Source organism: Aythya marila (genome assembly GCF_965140915.1).
Source record: "Aythya marila genome assembly, chromosome: 1".
Classification (NCBI taxonomy): Eukaryota; Metazoa; Chordata; class Aves; order Anseriformes; family Anatidae; genus Aythya; species Aythya marila.
The window spans coordinates 96,795,116-96,810,965 of NC_139042.1; the positions used below are offsets into that span (position 1 = coordinate 96,795,116).

The 15,850-nt window shown below is 38.4% G+C and overlaps 1 protein-coding gene across 3 annotated transcripts in view; it reads left to right on the top strand.

Annotated features, from left to right (window-relative positions):
• Positions 1 to 370: 370 nt before the first annotated feature.
• LOC309877934 (multidrug resistance-associated protein 1-like) overlaps positions 371 to 15,850 on the top strand; it is a gene marked incomplete at its 5' end in the record, with an annotated part of 35,610 nt that continues 20,130 nt past the window's right edge. For 2 of the 3 annotated variants that reach the window (XM_082759867.1, XM_082759866.1), the window contains 9 exons: positions 4,549 to 4,668; positions 5,043 to 5,206; positions 6,268 to 6,445; positions 10,217 to 10,471; positions 11,961 to 12,026; positions 12,632 to 12,769; positions 14,140 to 14,286; positions 15,438 to 15,522; positions 15,636 to 15,702. In XM_082759867.1, coding sequence (XP_082615993.1) covers positions 4,663 to 4,668; positions 5,043 to 5,206; positions 6,268 to 6,445; positions 10,217 to 10,471; positions 11,961 to 12,026; positions 12,632 to 12,769; positions 14,140 to 14,286; positions 15,438 to 15,522; positions 15,636 to 15,702 — 1,106 coding nt within the window. Of the gene's footprint in view, positions 413 to 1,842; positions 1,905 to 4,523; positions 4,669 to 5,042; positions 5,207 to 6,267; positions 6,446 to 10,216; positions 10,472 to 11,960; positions 12,027 to 12,631; positions 12,770 to 14,139; positions 14,287 to 15,437; positions 15,523 to 15,635; positions 15,703 to 15,850 lie in introns of those variants that run through there. The other variant, XM_082759865.1, reaches the window with a different exon arrangement.

Consider the following 15,850-nt stretch of genomic DNA (forward strand, 5'->3'; position numbering starts at 1 on the left):
ACTTCTTTACCGAAAGGGTTGTTAGACACTGGGACAGGCTGCCCAGGGAAGTGGTGGAGTCACCATCCCTGGAAGTCTTTAAAAGACGTTTAGACGTAGAGCTTAGGGATATGGTTTAGTGGGGACTGTTAGTGTTAGGTCAGAGGTTGGACTCGATGATCTTGAGGTCTCTTCCAACCTAGAAATTCTGTCATTCTGTGATTTTAAACTCATGTTGTCAGTCATACCACCAAACAACCTTGCACGGCATTACATGTTCCTCTCCCCCCCCGCCTTCCGATAGGTCAAGCCCTGAAGCCCCGAGGGCGGAGGTGGCAGAGGCAGCAGCGCCCGCCCTGTCCCCGCCCAGTGTGCGCGGGGCGGCCCGGCCATGGCCGGCAGTTACGAGCGCCTGAGCCCGAGCGGCGAAAAGGTGGGGGCGGCCGGGCGGGCCGGGGAGGCAAGGCAAGGCCGGGCCGGGCCGGTTCAGCACAGCCCAGCCCAGCCGCGGGGGAGCTGCCGCCGTGGGACGAGGGGGAGGCAGCGGGAGGGAGTCGTGAGGAGGGCGGCGGAGGGGCGTAGTCGTGACGGGGTTTGGTGCAGGTGTCCCCGCAGCCCCGTGCTAACACGCAGTTAACAAGGACTGTGTTGCACCACAGGCGTCCTGGGACGTATCCTGTGAATTCATACGAGGTCGCTAGGCCGGGCATTTGCTCACTTTTTTTTTTTTTTTTTTTTTTTTTAGTCTTTCTTAAGGAAGTAGGAGCTTTGCCTTGGATAGAAATAGGAGCAGGATTTGACCAGAAAATGTTCGTGCCCAAAGCTTCTTTAATAGTAAAAGACGGCATTTCAGGCAAGCGGTGCTGCATGAATATAAAATCCCGAAGTTGCCATGATCTGTGATGAATATTTACATCTGATAGCAAAGGGCAAGTAGGCGCACAAGGAGATATGCTTGTTACAGAAGGAGCATGTACATTTTCCTTACGTACTTGTTTCCTGGATTATCATTCAGTCCTTTTTCACCGAAAGTGCAAGAACAATTGTATTTTCCACATTTTTTCAATATAGGATCTCAGAGCACCGGCAGCGTTTTTCATAGGTGGTTTCTTCACACCACCTACCGAAAAGAACCGTAACTGCACCTCCTGTTAGAAATTAGTTCAAGGTGTTGCTGAATTACTGAGGGACTGAAGTTACGCCCTAGGGGTGCTAAAGGCTCCTTGGGTGTGGATACAAATTCCTCGGGCAGTGCGGGACACTGCATGCTTGTTTTCCTGTATTGCCTTTATCTCCAGTAGGATATGAACAGGCAGCAGTACATGATCCTAATACTCTTCTCTCTTCCTTCACCTGTACAGTACACGTTAGAAGTACTTCATCTCTTAATGTCTGAAAGGAGGTTGCTTTTCTTTAGATATTAGCAGTTGATTGCTTCCAGTAGCCAGGTTTTCAAATAGGGGAAGAATAAATCAAGATTTTAACCCTCAAAATTTAAGGAACGCTTGCTTATATTGGGCATGGTTTACTGTTGGTTTAATACTCTGGAGTGTGTATAAACAGTGCAATACCAAGCTTAAGTGATGGTTAATTATCGTCTCACTGCAAGTTGAGTTGTGAAATTTATTAAGTCATGAAACGGAAGATCTCTCATTCTCCATACCTTGTGTTAGAATTTATTGGTGGGAGCAGGAACCAAAACAAACAAACAACAAAAAAGCAATGTTAAGTGTAGGCAGTGTTGTAGATTAGAATTAAATAGCTCCTAAGAACTATTAAGGAATACTAAGAGGGAAAAAGTTCTTTAGTCTTTCAAGTAACATGCCTTTTTTTTTTTTCCCCTTTTTTTTTTTTTTTAAACAGAAATGCAGCCCTGAGGAAAATGTTTTTTGCCTCAGTAAATTAACATATGCCTGGTTTAGCAGGTAAGAACTTAATAAGTAGCTTGTTAAAGTTCATTGATAAATTCTGAATTACAGAGCTTGCACATTCCACGCTGTCATTCAGGCTTTATCCGTAGCTTGAGACTGAGATTGCTGTTAAATTTTTATACAAAAATCAAAGTTTACCATTTTTAGAGATCATACTATTTTTTGATAGCACAGCATTCTTTTTGTGATAGAAACTACTTTTAGCCACAGGATTTAAGTGCCCCAAATAGGCTATTTTTTATTTATTATTTCTCCTTTGTAAAGTTTGGCAATAGACAAAAAATAAAGTAAGGTTTTCTTTGTGCTTGTTATAGTGACATAACAGTTTGTTAGATCTCCAGGAACAAATACTCAGTGGTACATTTAAGGTGTTTTTAAAATAGCTGACTTCATATTTGTCTTCCTCCCTTGTTTATGTCAGGCCGTACATCATTACAGTAGATCACCTGTTTAAGAAGACCAGGAGAGTCCCTCTGCTTCTTAAGATTTTTTCCACTCAAAAATAGGAACTAAAAGTTCAGCTGTATGAAGTCATGCGTCTTCCAGTCACTTAATATTTTGGATGGTATTTCAAACAATCTCGTGTTATGAATGAGTAATAGTCAGAAGATGTAACAGTTTTCTTTTTTTTTTTTTTTTCCAAATCATTTAAGCCAGACCTATATGAACATTTTAAGTGAGAAAAAGTATTTTAGGAGTATGGTAACTATGGCTTGCTTTATTCAACATTATTATTTTTAAGCAAAAACTGAAAATGGTATCTGCACTTAATAAGCTGAGACAAAACAATCAGATTATTTAAAGCACTGGGAGTATTTGGTTACCTTCAACAGGGCTGGAGTTCAAGAGTACACCATTTTCAGAGTAGCTGTGGTTGTTACCAGTCTTTCTGTACCATACCAAAGTATGCAGTCTACTGAGTACAGTACATTCATATAATATTTATTTGTTTGTTATGTCATAATGTTAACCCAAATGTCCAGTATGGGACATTTGTGTTTTTTGGTTTTGTTTTTTAACAAAACATTGTGTTTTTTAACCAGTTCCATAATGTTTAACGAAAAGAAGGGAGTGGGCTGGGGTGTTAAGATTTCAGTTCTGCTCAGTTAGAGCTTGGTTTATGATGAAATAGGTTACTGGATGCAATTAAATTAATACTGTAAGTATTATATATGATCCCTCTTCCCAAGCAGAAGCAAACAAGAGTAATAAATTGTTAAACTCACCTTCAGTGCTTGCAATCTAAATGAAAAAGTCTCAAATTAATTGTTATATAATAAACATGTAATGCCATATTATGTTTCCTCAGCATTCATGCAATGCAGAGATTGCACTGTGAAGGGCATTTGGTAAATCAGTTTACCAAATAGCTGGAGGCAGCAGTGGTTTTTAGCACTGAGATGAATAGCCAATGTCATTCTGCATAACTTAAGTATTAATTGGTCTGCTTTCCTCATCTTCTCAAAAGCTGGTGCTCATAGTACAAGGCAGTGTTGTTTTTGCCTAAATTTATCAAGTGTAGGACAAATACGCTTTGTCTTTGATGTTACAGTTTCAGTAGAAAGGAGGCCCATATGGATAGTGAGGTCCACCCCCACTAGAATTTTGTTACTTCCAACAAAAGTTTCTGAATCTTACTCTGCATACTGTGCTAAGCACAATGGCACACACATTAACACGAAGCCCAGCACTGGCACTGATTGGCACAGAAGTCTGCACTGGAAGCACGCTCTAGAGAAGATGGACACTGCATCTGCATTTCAGCCCTCAGGAAGGAAAATCACCACCAGCCTAAAAGCATTACAGCTGCCACTGACAGGAAACACTCCTGTGTCCGTGTATGTGTCTCTTGCTGCTTCCCAGATGTTTGGGGCTTTCTTTAAGGTGCATAAGATTGTCCACATTAGTCCTGCTGCATTTTTTCCATCTCAGGAATGGGATGGCAAGTTCTCTGAAATCTGTCCTGCCTGTCAAAAAATACAGGTCAACAGTTATTCTTTGAAACGGAATTCTTGTAGCTTGTTCATCAGCCCTATTTTGCCACTTTTAAGACTGATTTCACATCTTTTTAACAATAAAGTGAGTAACAGCACTTTGCTGAAACAAAATTTTAATACATGAAGATCTGCAGTAAGGAAACTTCCATCATACTTGTGCTGAACCCCAGCAGTTTAAGGTTGTTACCTTGGTTAGAAGTGAGTCACAACATAATGCAATCTGAGAATTAAAAAAATAAGATTTAATTCCCAATTATAGTAGTAACTGTGTAATGGTGCTACACAGGTTTGTTTGTGAAATACTGTATTTTCCTGTAGAGAAATATGGGATCAGAAATGTAGACAGACTTTGAAGTAAAAAGTTTACTCAGTCTGTTTGGGACCTTCTTACTTCAGGTAAATTTCAGTATATTTAAGGTGACTGTAAGTATGTTCCAGTGTTAGGCTGTAGCCTTTATAAGATTACATATATTATTTTGAATATGGAGTTTATTTATATACCCAAAATGATATCCTTAACTTTTTGAGTTTGTATGTCTGTGTGTTTTTTTTTTTTTTTCCTGTATTTCATGCTGTCTAAATTCGTTGTTTGCTTTTTTGTTTGTTTGTTTTTCAGGCTAATATCTATAGGCTATAAAAAACCATTGGAGAGGGATGACCTGTTTGAGCTGAATGAAAGTGATTCACCATACAGCGTGTGTCCTAACTTTGAAAAGCAATGGAGGAAAGAAATCCAAAAGTCTGCTGCAGGATTGATGGCGGTGATAATCAAGAACAGCTAACATTTTTTTTCAACCTTAGACATAAAGTTCTTAAAAGTCTGCTAAGTTTTTTGACCTGTGACAATCATTTGAGGATTAAATTATTTTCTGATTTTGTAGGGCTTCTTGACAACCCTAAAAACAATATTTTTCCTTTCCTAAAAGATTTCTAGCCAGATTACATAAAACCACAGTTCATTTCTTACCACAGTTTTTCTTCAGTCCTGACTATAGGAAATGTGCTTCTTCAGAACATAAGTACAAACATGACTTGAAATGGACACTTTATGTTACATACGTTATATTTGTAGGTGGGGTAGAGGGATGAAATCATTTCATTTGTTAATTATCTACATATTTTTGTAATCTTGCAGGCTTCTTACATCAAAAGAATGCTATGCAAAAGCAAGACAACGAGTTTCCATAAGCAATCTTTGATTTTGCCACTATGGCAAACATTTAAATTTTTATTGATTAAAGTTGCTTTTCTAAAAGTTGCAGCTGACATTCTGCCTTTCATGAGTTCACAAATAATGAAGTAAGTTGTTAATGTGTTTTACTGTATGTTTAAAGATGATTAGTAATAATCAAGGGTTACCGGTATTAAAACCAAACTAAGCAACAGCTTAGATGTGTAAAGATGGGGTGTTTTTTTTTGTGTGTTTTTATTTTTTTTTCCTTCAGTGATTATCTGTAAATGATCTAATGAGGGAAAGCTCAAAGTGATCAGTTTATTGACTGACAGACTGAGATAAAAGCAATATAAACTCATTTCCACAATATTTAAGTGTTAAATATAGTTAAATACAAAATCAAATATTAAAAAAAAAAAAAAAAAAAACAAAAGAAGAAAAAGTGAAGTGCTGAGATATTTAAGTTTCCTGCTTTTTGTTAATATTTTTGTGTCTCTACTTTTACAAAAAAAAAATAATAAAAAAAATTAAATGTACAACAATGTCTATAGTTCCAAGGTTTCTGGGAAAACTGTGGTAACTCTCTTCTAATGTTATTAATATCATAAGGTGGATGGATATTATGCTTAACAGAAAAGTATAAAGAATTTATCTTGTGCTTTTATAAAGAAAACTAATAATGAACAGAATTATTGTTAACTTCCATACCCTGTGTCAGGGAAATTCTGTTGTATCCTGGGATGCTGAACAAACCTGTTGACCTGTTTCAAGATCTGTTTGAAGATACCACAGTTGCTGGTTATTTAAGATAAACTTTTGCTAACACCAACATAAGAATTAATTTTCCTTCAGATTTATTTTCTCACTTTTGTAGTTGGTAGGTGCAGCCTTTGTGACTTCACAATTAAAATGCTCTGTTTTTTTTCTTTTGTGCTGTTCTTTATTTGTACTGCATTGCCAGCGAAGTCAGCACTAGCCAATTAATTTTTAGAATAGTGTTTGATAATTTTTTCTAGGCTAACAAATAGTAAAACACTATTTTTAATGTGGTTTGTCTTCATGACATGCCTGGATGCAAAATGGATTTAATTAAACAAGTTGCCAGTATGTCAATTTAGTGAACTTTATATTGTTGGTTGTTGACTATGTGCACAGAGTCTAAAATTTTATTTTGCTTCATTTACAGGTCAATGATAACTCTAAGTGAAAATCACCCTAGTTCGTATGGAAGTGGATATGGCTACGCTATTGCCCTTTTTTTTGTAGCTTTCTCACAAACTCTCCTACATCAGCTATACCAGCGTAACAATATGCTTACTGCAGTCAAAATCAAGACTGCCGTTGTTTGCCTGCTATACAAAAAGGTAATCATGCATTCTGTTTTCTTTCGAAACAAACAAAAAAATAAAATAAGCTTCTCAGCATGATCAAAACCAAAGATACTATAAACTGGTGACAGGCTTACAGATTGACTTTATATTGTGATGATTTTTATGCATAAGAATTTGTAATTTCAACAGCATTTCTCTTCAGATGCTCCAATCTTGCAGTTAAATTCTTTTTTCAGCAACCTGTTACAAGCTGAGCTCTTCCTATTTTTATTAGATTTAGTTTGGATATAAGGAAGAAATCTTTCACAAAGAGGGTGGTGTGACACTGGAATAGGTTGTCCAGGGAAGTTGTGTGACCCATCACTGGAAGTGTTCAGTGTTGGGTAGTATGGGGCTTTGAGCAACTGGATCTAGAGAAAGATGTCCCTGCCATGGGCAGGTTGAACTTGATAATTCTTATGGGTCCTTTTCAACCCAAATGGTTCTATGATTATGGGATAATTTCCCCAAATTTACTGAATGACATAGGAAAATATTTCAGGCTAGAATTACAGAGAAAAAGCAAGGATGTATGTGATCACAGCTTTTGCTGTACAGTCGAAGTGAATATAACAAACTGAAGTTTGCCACTTTGTCTCCTCTGGAGGTTGAATTTTTTTCTCCTTGATTTAAATGAAACTGATTTTCACTTGATTTGAATGTGCAGTAGGTTAACTGCTGTATAAATCTATGTGTAACTTACATTACCTGCAGTATTTCTTATTAAAGTTGAGATTATTACTAACTGTGAGAGAGGAAAGTGCTCATAATGTAATATTGAAAGTATCTGTGTGTGACCTACAAAACATTAAAATGTTTAGAATGCTGTTACTGTATAGCATAGAATCATAGAATATTCTGAGTTGGAAGGGACCCTTAAGGATCATCAAGTCCAACTCTTGACACTGCACAGGTCTACCCAAAAGTTCAGACCATGTGACTAAGTGCACAGTCCAATCTCTTCTTAAATTCAGACAGGCTCGGTGCAGTGACCACTTCCCTGGGGAGCCTGTTCCAGTGTGCAACCACCCTCTGTGTGAAGAACCCCCTCCTGATGTCAAGCCTAAATTTCCCCTGCCTCAGCTTAACCCCGTTCCCGCGGGTCCTGTCACTGGTGTTAATGGAGAAAAGGTCTCCTGCCTCTCGACACCCCCTTACGAGGAAGTTGTAGACTGTGATGAGGTCTCCCCTCAGCCTCCTCTTCTCCAGGCTGAACAGGCCCAGTGACCTCAGCCGTTCTTCGTATGTCTTCCCCTCCAGACCTTTCACCATCTTCGTAGCCCTCCTCTGGACACTTTCCAACAGTTTCGTGTCCTTTTTATACTGTGGTGCCCAGAACTGCACACAGTACTCGAGGTGAGGCCGCACCAGCGCAGAGTAGAGCGGGACAATCACCTCCCTTGACCTACTAGCGATGCTGTGCTTGATGCACCCCAGGACACGGTTGGCCCTCCTGGCTGCCAGGGCACACTGCTGGCTCATATTCAACTTGCTGTCTACCACGACCCCCAGATCCCTCTCTTCTAGGCTGCTCTCCAGCGTCTCATCGCCCAGTCTGTACGTGCAGCCAGGGTTTCCCCGTCCCAGGTGCAGGACCCGGCACTTGCTCTTATTGAACTTCATGCGGTTGGTGATCGCCCAGCTCTCCAACCTATCCAGATCCCTCTGCAAGGCCTTTCCACCCTCATTCGAGTCCACAACTCCTCCAAATTTGGTGTCATCAGCAAACTTGCTCAAAATACCTTCTATTCCTACATCCAGATTGTTTATAAAAATATTGAAAAGTACCGGCCCTAAAATGGACCCTTGAGGGACCCCACTGGTGACCGCCCGCCAGCCTGATGCAGCCCCATTTACCATAACCCTTTGGGCCCTGCCCGTTAGCCAATTGCTCACCCATCGTATGATGTTTTTATTTAGCTGTATGGTGGACATTTTGTCCAGTAGGATCCTATGGGAAACCGTGTCAAAAGCCTTGCTGAAGTCCAAAAAAATCCCATCAGCTGGTTTCCCTTGGTCCACCATACGGGTGATCTTATCATAAAAGGAAATCAGGTTAGTTAGGCAGGACCTACCCTTCACAAACCCATGCTGGCTGGGACCAATGACTGCTTTGTCCCCCAGGTGTGCCTCAATAAGTTCGAGAACCATCTTCTCCATGATTTTACCAGGCACTGACGTGAGACTGACAGGCCTGTAATTGCTAGGGTCTTCTTTCTGACCCTTCTTGAAAATCGGCACAACATTTGCCAGCTTCCAGTCTACCGGGACCTCTCCAAATTCCCAGGATCGTTGAAAAATAATTGAGAGAGGTTCCGCGATGACGTCCGCCAGCTCTTTCAGCACCCGGGGATGAATCCCATCCGGACCCATGGACTTGTAGGGATCCAGGTGGAGTAGCAAATCCCGCACACGTTCAGGGTCGGTTGGGAGTTTGTCATCCCCACCGTCCCGGTCCTCCAGCTCAGGGCACCCTGGGTCCCGAAGCATATGAGATGAAGCTGTTTTCTCAGTGCTGCACCTTTAATTCACTCTGTTACAAACACAACACATTGGTATTTTTACTGCAGTATTTGACAACAAAGCAAATGTTAAGGAAGACAAGACATAATCCCAATCTGAAGTAAAGTAGCCAATTTAAAATGCAATCGTTTTTTCCTCAAGGTATTCAAATAAACCTTTTGGCATGGCCTTTTCAGGTATTTTCTGAACCACTACACAGCATTTCACTTGTCAGCTGCAACTCAGGAAAATGGAGGAATTCTTTCTCTCATGTCATGTATGAGGATGTGTCAGTACATCAAGTCATGAACAGGGGAATATAGTATGAGGCTGCAACTAGAGTGGGCATGTCATCTGGCAAGTTTCCACAGCTACAGGTCAGAGAGATAGCTTGGTCCTCTCTCTGAATAGAGTCAGTGAATATCAGATCAGGTTGAGTTTTGCATGTGGAATGGATGGTGGAGTTGCTGCAGCACCGTCTAGTTTTGTGCAGGAATTCCAGGTGATACAGTGGAAAAATGTGAGTCACAGCAAGAGTGTGTGTGTGATTTGGCTGGGTATCAGTCCTCAGACACCTGGACATGTGGTGTCAGCCCGCTGCACTTGTGCTTGCTGTGAAGCCTGTTGCTTCCTGCACTTGGAAGATCCAAGCTAGCCCAAAGCTGAGTGTTGCGAGGACATTTGTTGTCAACGGAAGGAAGACACAGACGCTCAATATGAGTGATCAGTGAACTTCGATTTATTGGATAGCTCAGTCGTCTTTTATCTAATTCAATATAATTAGCTCATACATATTGCAAAAGCTAAGCTCATGATTGGTTAGTGCATTTCTCTATTCTATCAGCTAGTTTCCCACCAAAGTAACACAGTTAGTACTTTCCCAGCATACCAACAGATATCATGTCCTTGTACCTGAAACCTCCCTGAAACCTCCCAGAACGTACATTCCTTCCCAGGCCGCATTTACGTACTTTCTCAGACTCATATGAGCTGTGTTCGATACTTTGTTAACTCGCGACCTCCTAGTTGCTCAACATTCACATGACCTACTTCACTTAACCATTCCTCCACAGCTGAGCCTTTCTGAGCTCTCTTTGTGCTATGGTGTCCTCTTTATTTACCATGAGGAGTTGCAAGTTTGTTTCACTGAGTTCAGCTTTGCTTTACTATTTATCATCCCTTCTTTTAGCTTTTCCTGGGAAGTTAAACCCATCAAAATTGTTGATTTTTGCAACTTTTACCCTCTCTATTTTCTGGTTGCAGGCCTTAACTTTAGCAAATTCTTCACAACGAAAGTATACAACTGGGGAAATTGTGAACCTGATGTCGGCAGATGCTCAGCAACTCATGGAGCTAACTGTAAACATCAACCTGTTATGGTCAGCACCTTTTCAGATCATTGTGGCTGTTGTCTTTCTCTGGAAAGAACTTGGCTCCTCTGCTCTAGCAGGTGTAGCAGTGCTTCTTTTGGTTATACCTATAAACGCACTTATTGCAGCCAAAGTAAAAAGTCTGAAGGTGAGACATTTAAATAGACATGGTAAGGAGAGGTTTAATTGTTGTAATGCAGAAATGAAGGAGGGGGGGGGGGGTAAAATTATGCAGGCATAGGAATTATATTGGCACATCAAAATTAAAACCAAAACAATAAACAACCCAACATTGTAGCTGTTTTCCACTAGAGGGGAAAGTGGGGGAGCATAACTTCAGTAAGAAAGCAATATGTTTCATAGCTAAACTACTATTTAGATTGCATACCTAAATGTTCATTACACTGAAACAATACATTTGTATTAGTAAAAATTGCTATATGACTCAGTTTAGAAGCAGTTATGTTTTTGCATATTACATGAGTTAATTCTATTAAATAAGGGATTTTGTAGGATTATGGCCCTCTTTCACTTCTATTATTTAGGCTAAGCAGCTCTCTCAACCTCAGGAGAATATGTTATGTTTATGAGAATTCCCACAGAGGTACTATATGTGTTCCTGCTTCTTTCCTGCTTCTCTTATGCTACGGTTCTCTTGCATGAATTGCATATTACTTTAACTGACAATTTCACAAGGTCCACTGGAACAAACACTACAGCCCTAAGCTTTACATTACTATCAAGGCAAATACCTGTCTGACTTATTCTGCCTTTGATAGTGCAGCATGCAGTGAAGACTCTTCTACAGATCCATAGATTTTTTTGTTAGGCTGTGATAGTATAGAGACATCACAGTAAGAAAAGCCCTCACCTCTTTTGAAGATGCAGCTGGTACGCATATACTTAGATTCCTACTAAGATGTGAGAGAGAAAAGAAGTACTGGTGTTTTCCTGAACACCCTGAGAACTGGAAGCCTGATAGGTCCTTCCAGTACCTAAAGGGGGCCTACAGGAAAGATAGGGAGTGTCTTTATGAGGGAGTATACTGATAGGACAAGGAGTAACAGCTTTAAATGAAAAGAGGGTAAATTTAGATTAGATATTAGGAAAAAAATATTTATAATTAAAGTGGTGAGGTACTGGAACAGGCTGCCCAGAGAAGCTGTGGATGCCCCATCCCTGGAAGTGTTCAAGGCCAGGCTGGTTGGGGCTTTGGGCAACCTGGTCTGGTGGGAGGTGACCCTGCTGATAGCAAGGGGTGGCATAGAACTAGGTGATCTTTAAGGTCTATTCCAACCCAAACCATGGCTCTATGATTTTTTTTCAATATGAAGGAAATAATGATAGCAGAGAAGAGATTAAAAATTAAAAAAATAATAATAATAAAAAAATTGAAATGCACTCCTTAATATATATTTTAGGGGGAAAATGTTGTTGTAATGTATTAAATAATCCTTTATTTTATGTAATGGATTATATGACTTACATATATATCTGAAAATGATATAATTGCAGTGCTAGTGTGTTTTTCAGCAAGGCAAAAGTAGTGTAAAACATAATTATTACCTAAATATACTGCATATTTTCTTTCCTTTTTTTGTCACTGAAAAATGAAAATATTGCTGTCTTTTAACCAGAAAAGTCAAATGAGATACTCAGATCAACGAGTCAAGCTACTAAGTGAAATGTTACATGGAATAAAGGTAATGCCACAACTAATAAGGTGTGGTGTTTGGTTTTGTTAACTTGTGAAGACTGAAAACAAGTTATTTAAAAAAAATAGGGTTCTGTGAATAATCTTTCAGATAATATTGATAGAAGCTTATAAAGAGGACATTTTAACATAATGTGCTTAAAGTTTTTTTTGAAAGATATTTAATGGTTTAATATTATTTGAAAAACTTTATCTGTGATGCCTTAATTTTAGTACATTTTTATTAGAATGTAAAATGTGTTAGTAGATGTCTGAAAACCTTTAGCAGACTAAAATTTTGGTATGTAAAGAAAACACTTCTAAAAGTTGCCTAGTTTTAATCGTTATTTATACAATTCTGAAATAAAACAACTCATCATTTATGATGCATAGGAATACGTTGAAATGTGTAGAATTAAGGGGGACTAGAGCATTCTTTCCATAAGAATAACCTAAGTTTCAGCTACCTGAGCTCATACTTATATTTGTAAAACATTAAAGTTTTTATAGTTTGGTGTTTTTGTATATTTGAAAATGACATTTGGAGCTTAAGCTTATTTTGTGAAGCACGATCACTATTTTATTCAAAAACTTGTTTTTGTTTGATTTGTCTAGATCCTCAAACTTTATGCATGGGAACCTTCATATCAAAGGAAGGTCATGAATATTAGAGAACGTGAAGTGGATGTTTTGAAGTCATCTGGCTATCTGACGACTTACTCCATGCTAACATTGACATGTATTCCTTTCATGGTTCGTTTCATTAAAATATTCATTCATGCAAGACTGTTGTATTTCCAATTGCTTTAGTAGCTCACAATGTTTGCTCACAAACATTGCCTCACAGTATCTTAAAAAGATTATTAACACAATATATCTGAAGTCACAGGTTCTAATATTAATTATACAACTGGAGAGCAACAAGACAAAGAGATTATGGATTGAGTAACCTTTTAAAGACTTCTGCTAGAAAGTGAGAAATCAAATTTATGTCTTCTGAATCTCATTTCACTGTTTTAATTGCACTTTATCTGTTGCATAGAAATAACTATTTTCTTTATACTTCTGATTTAAGGGAGTGTATTTTCAATCTGAAATTTTTAGCAAACCCTTCTCAAACACTAAACCTCTAAATAAATGGAAAAGAAAAACAAAAACAAAAAACACATAACAACAACAAAAAGACAACCATGAGCTGAATTCATTCTAGCTTTGTTTCAGTGGAATTGTATCAGGAAGCCATTCATGTCTTTGGATCTTTAAATATCTCTGTTAAACTTCATGGGAAAGTAAATGGATCAAACTGGATTTTTCATTAGGGATAAATGACCACTCTTAACTTTAGTTACACAGACTGGAATATTCTGATGCTTAACTCACGATATGTGAGTTAAGTGAGGATGAATATTCCTTAGGTATGGTGAGATGGCATTAGGCATTAAGGCCATCCGGTTTGTAACCTGGATAACTGAAATACTTGAAGCAGTGAGTAAGAAAAAATCACAAAATTAAGTGCAGTGAAATAATCAAATTATTTAGGACTTTCTTATGACTCCTAGTTTAGGACTCCTGTTTTAGTTCAAAACTCCTCCTAAACTCAAGAAATGGCACATGAGACCCCATAGGACAGGTTCTTAACTTTAAGCGTTTCTGGGTAGTTCTGAAGGCTCGAGTATCTGCTGCGTAGTAGCCCATCTTATTCTCTGATGACTATACGTTTTTTTGAAAAAAAAAAAAAAAATCGAGGTGGTAAAAATAAAGATATCTGCAGTAAATAATTTTACTTCATGACCAATATCATACAGACAGCAAAAAGAAAAAAATGTGAATTTGCTGAAATGTCAGCATGAAATGTCATGTCTAAGTGTTTTCGAAATGAAGAAATCAATTCCTGAGATAGGAAAATTATTTAATAGTTTCATGCACGTCCAGTTGGGTCAACCCCAGTGGCCAAGTATTTCAGCACTCAACATTGCAACCATGAAATAATTTCCAAGTGCAGCAAATGCAGAGAAGTCCCTGTTTATATGTGAAGCAGAAATGGAATTCCACATCTTTCAAATGCAAACAAAATAGATTTTATTTATAATGTGATTTTTCTTTTCATTTTTTGATTTTAAAAGGTCTCATTGGCTACATTTGGAGTCTTCTTTTATCTGGACAAAGAGAACATTTTAACAGCAACTAAAGTTTTTACATCTATTACTTTATTTAACATATTGCGACTGCCTTTGTTTGATTTGCCATCTGTGATCTCTGCTGTGGCCCAGGTAAGCATATTATGACTAAGGGCAGTAAAAGGCTGATGTTTATTCTGTCTTCTTGTTCTCTGGTGTTTCATCTATATCTAGGAATGATTAAGTCATTCAGTTATTTTAAGTTACACTTTACTAAGATGAAACTGCACAGTATTTTTACAGAAGGGGAAGCATGAAGGCTGTTTAAAGGATGACTCACAGTTTTTTAACTGGAATGATAATGGGGTGGAACAGTTGATTGCGACTGAGCTTTCAACTTCTGGCTTTTCTTCCTTGATTGAGCTAAAATCATCTGCTTTTACTCAACTTCTCCTCTTCGCAGTTCCCAGTGAAAAGTGGGACCAGTTTGGGCCACATCTTTTTAAATAACTCAAACATTGTTACATGTTGGAGCCCTTGGTACCAAGTAGGGGAGGCCCAACGTGGCCTCTGCATTACTGTTTTTCACTAGTCACTGCTGAAAGAATTAGAGAAAAAAGAAGTAGAGCTGCTGAGGGCATTCCATCAGCAACCTTCAGCCCTAATGGTGTACTAGTAGGGATATTATATGGATTGGGAATTGTTAGCTTTTAAGGCTTTATTAGAGGTACATTATAGGAGCTGCCCATGAATGTACTCTGTCACAGCTTTTTTACAACCCAGCTTTTTGTAAGGATGGGTAGCACTGTGAACAGGTACTCATCCTGATGTGACTTCATTTATGGTCAGCATACTGTAAGATCAAAAACTTGTCTTTTCCTAAGGTTGAGTTCTATTAGCTTATAAAATTAGCAAAAGTGTAAATTCAGCTCGTTTTATGTCACAGTACATTTGCATTCACAGTAAAATACTGTGTTTGAAAACAATCTAATCAGAAGAACTAGCCATTCAAGGATTAACTGTATATTTTAACATTGGATAGGTCAAGCATGCTCTGTTATTTTATAGTTACCTGGCAGCGTAGATCCTGGGGGAGAGGGAGGTGAACACTTGCTTATGGCTTCATTTACCCTGAACACCAATTTTTGTCTACCTTTAATTAGGACAAGGAATATGTCTTTTCATACTGTCCAGAGGTTTTTTTTTTGTTGGTTTATTTTTTGTTTGATTGTTTTTTGTTTTTGTTTTTAAGTATTATTTAAGAATTTAGGTAGCACAGGTTGTGCTGTATGTTCATCTTGCAGACCAAGGTTTCTCTGAGACGTTTAGAGGATTTTCTGTGTGCTGAGGATCTTAACCCTGAGGATGTTAATACAAGCTACAGTGGAAGTAAGCTGCAGTTACTCATTTTTAATTGCTCATTAGTTTAAATGGGTGATCATTAAGAACCTCAACTGAGGGGATGGATTAGCAACTGTGTTCTTTTTCCTTTACTACAACAGATCATGCTGTTGGGTTTATTGGTGCTTCTTTCCGCTGGGAGAAAAATGGCCTGCCAATCTTAAAAAAGTAAGATATTTATTCATTACTTTTTATGAGCTCTTTCAGTAGAGTGTGACATCTATAAAGATTTTCAGGGTTAGGACTAGTTCATGATGAAGACACCAGAAAGAACACACACTGTTATTTGCAGAGTATCCCATGTGATCAGTGTGCT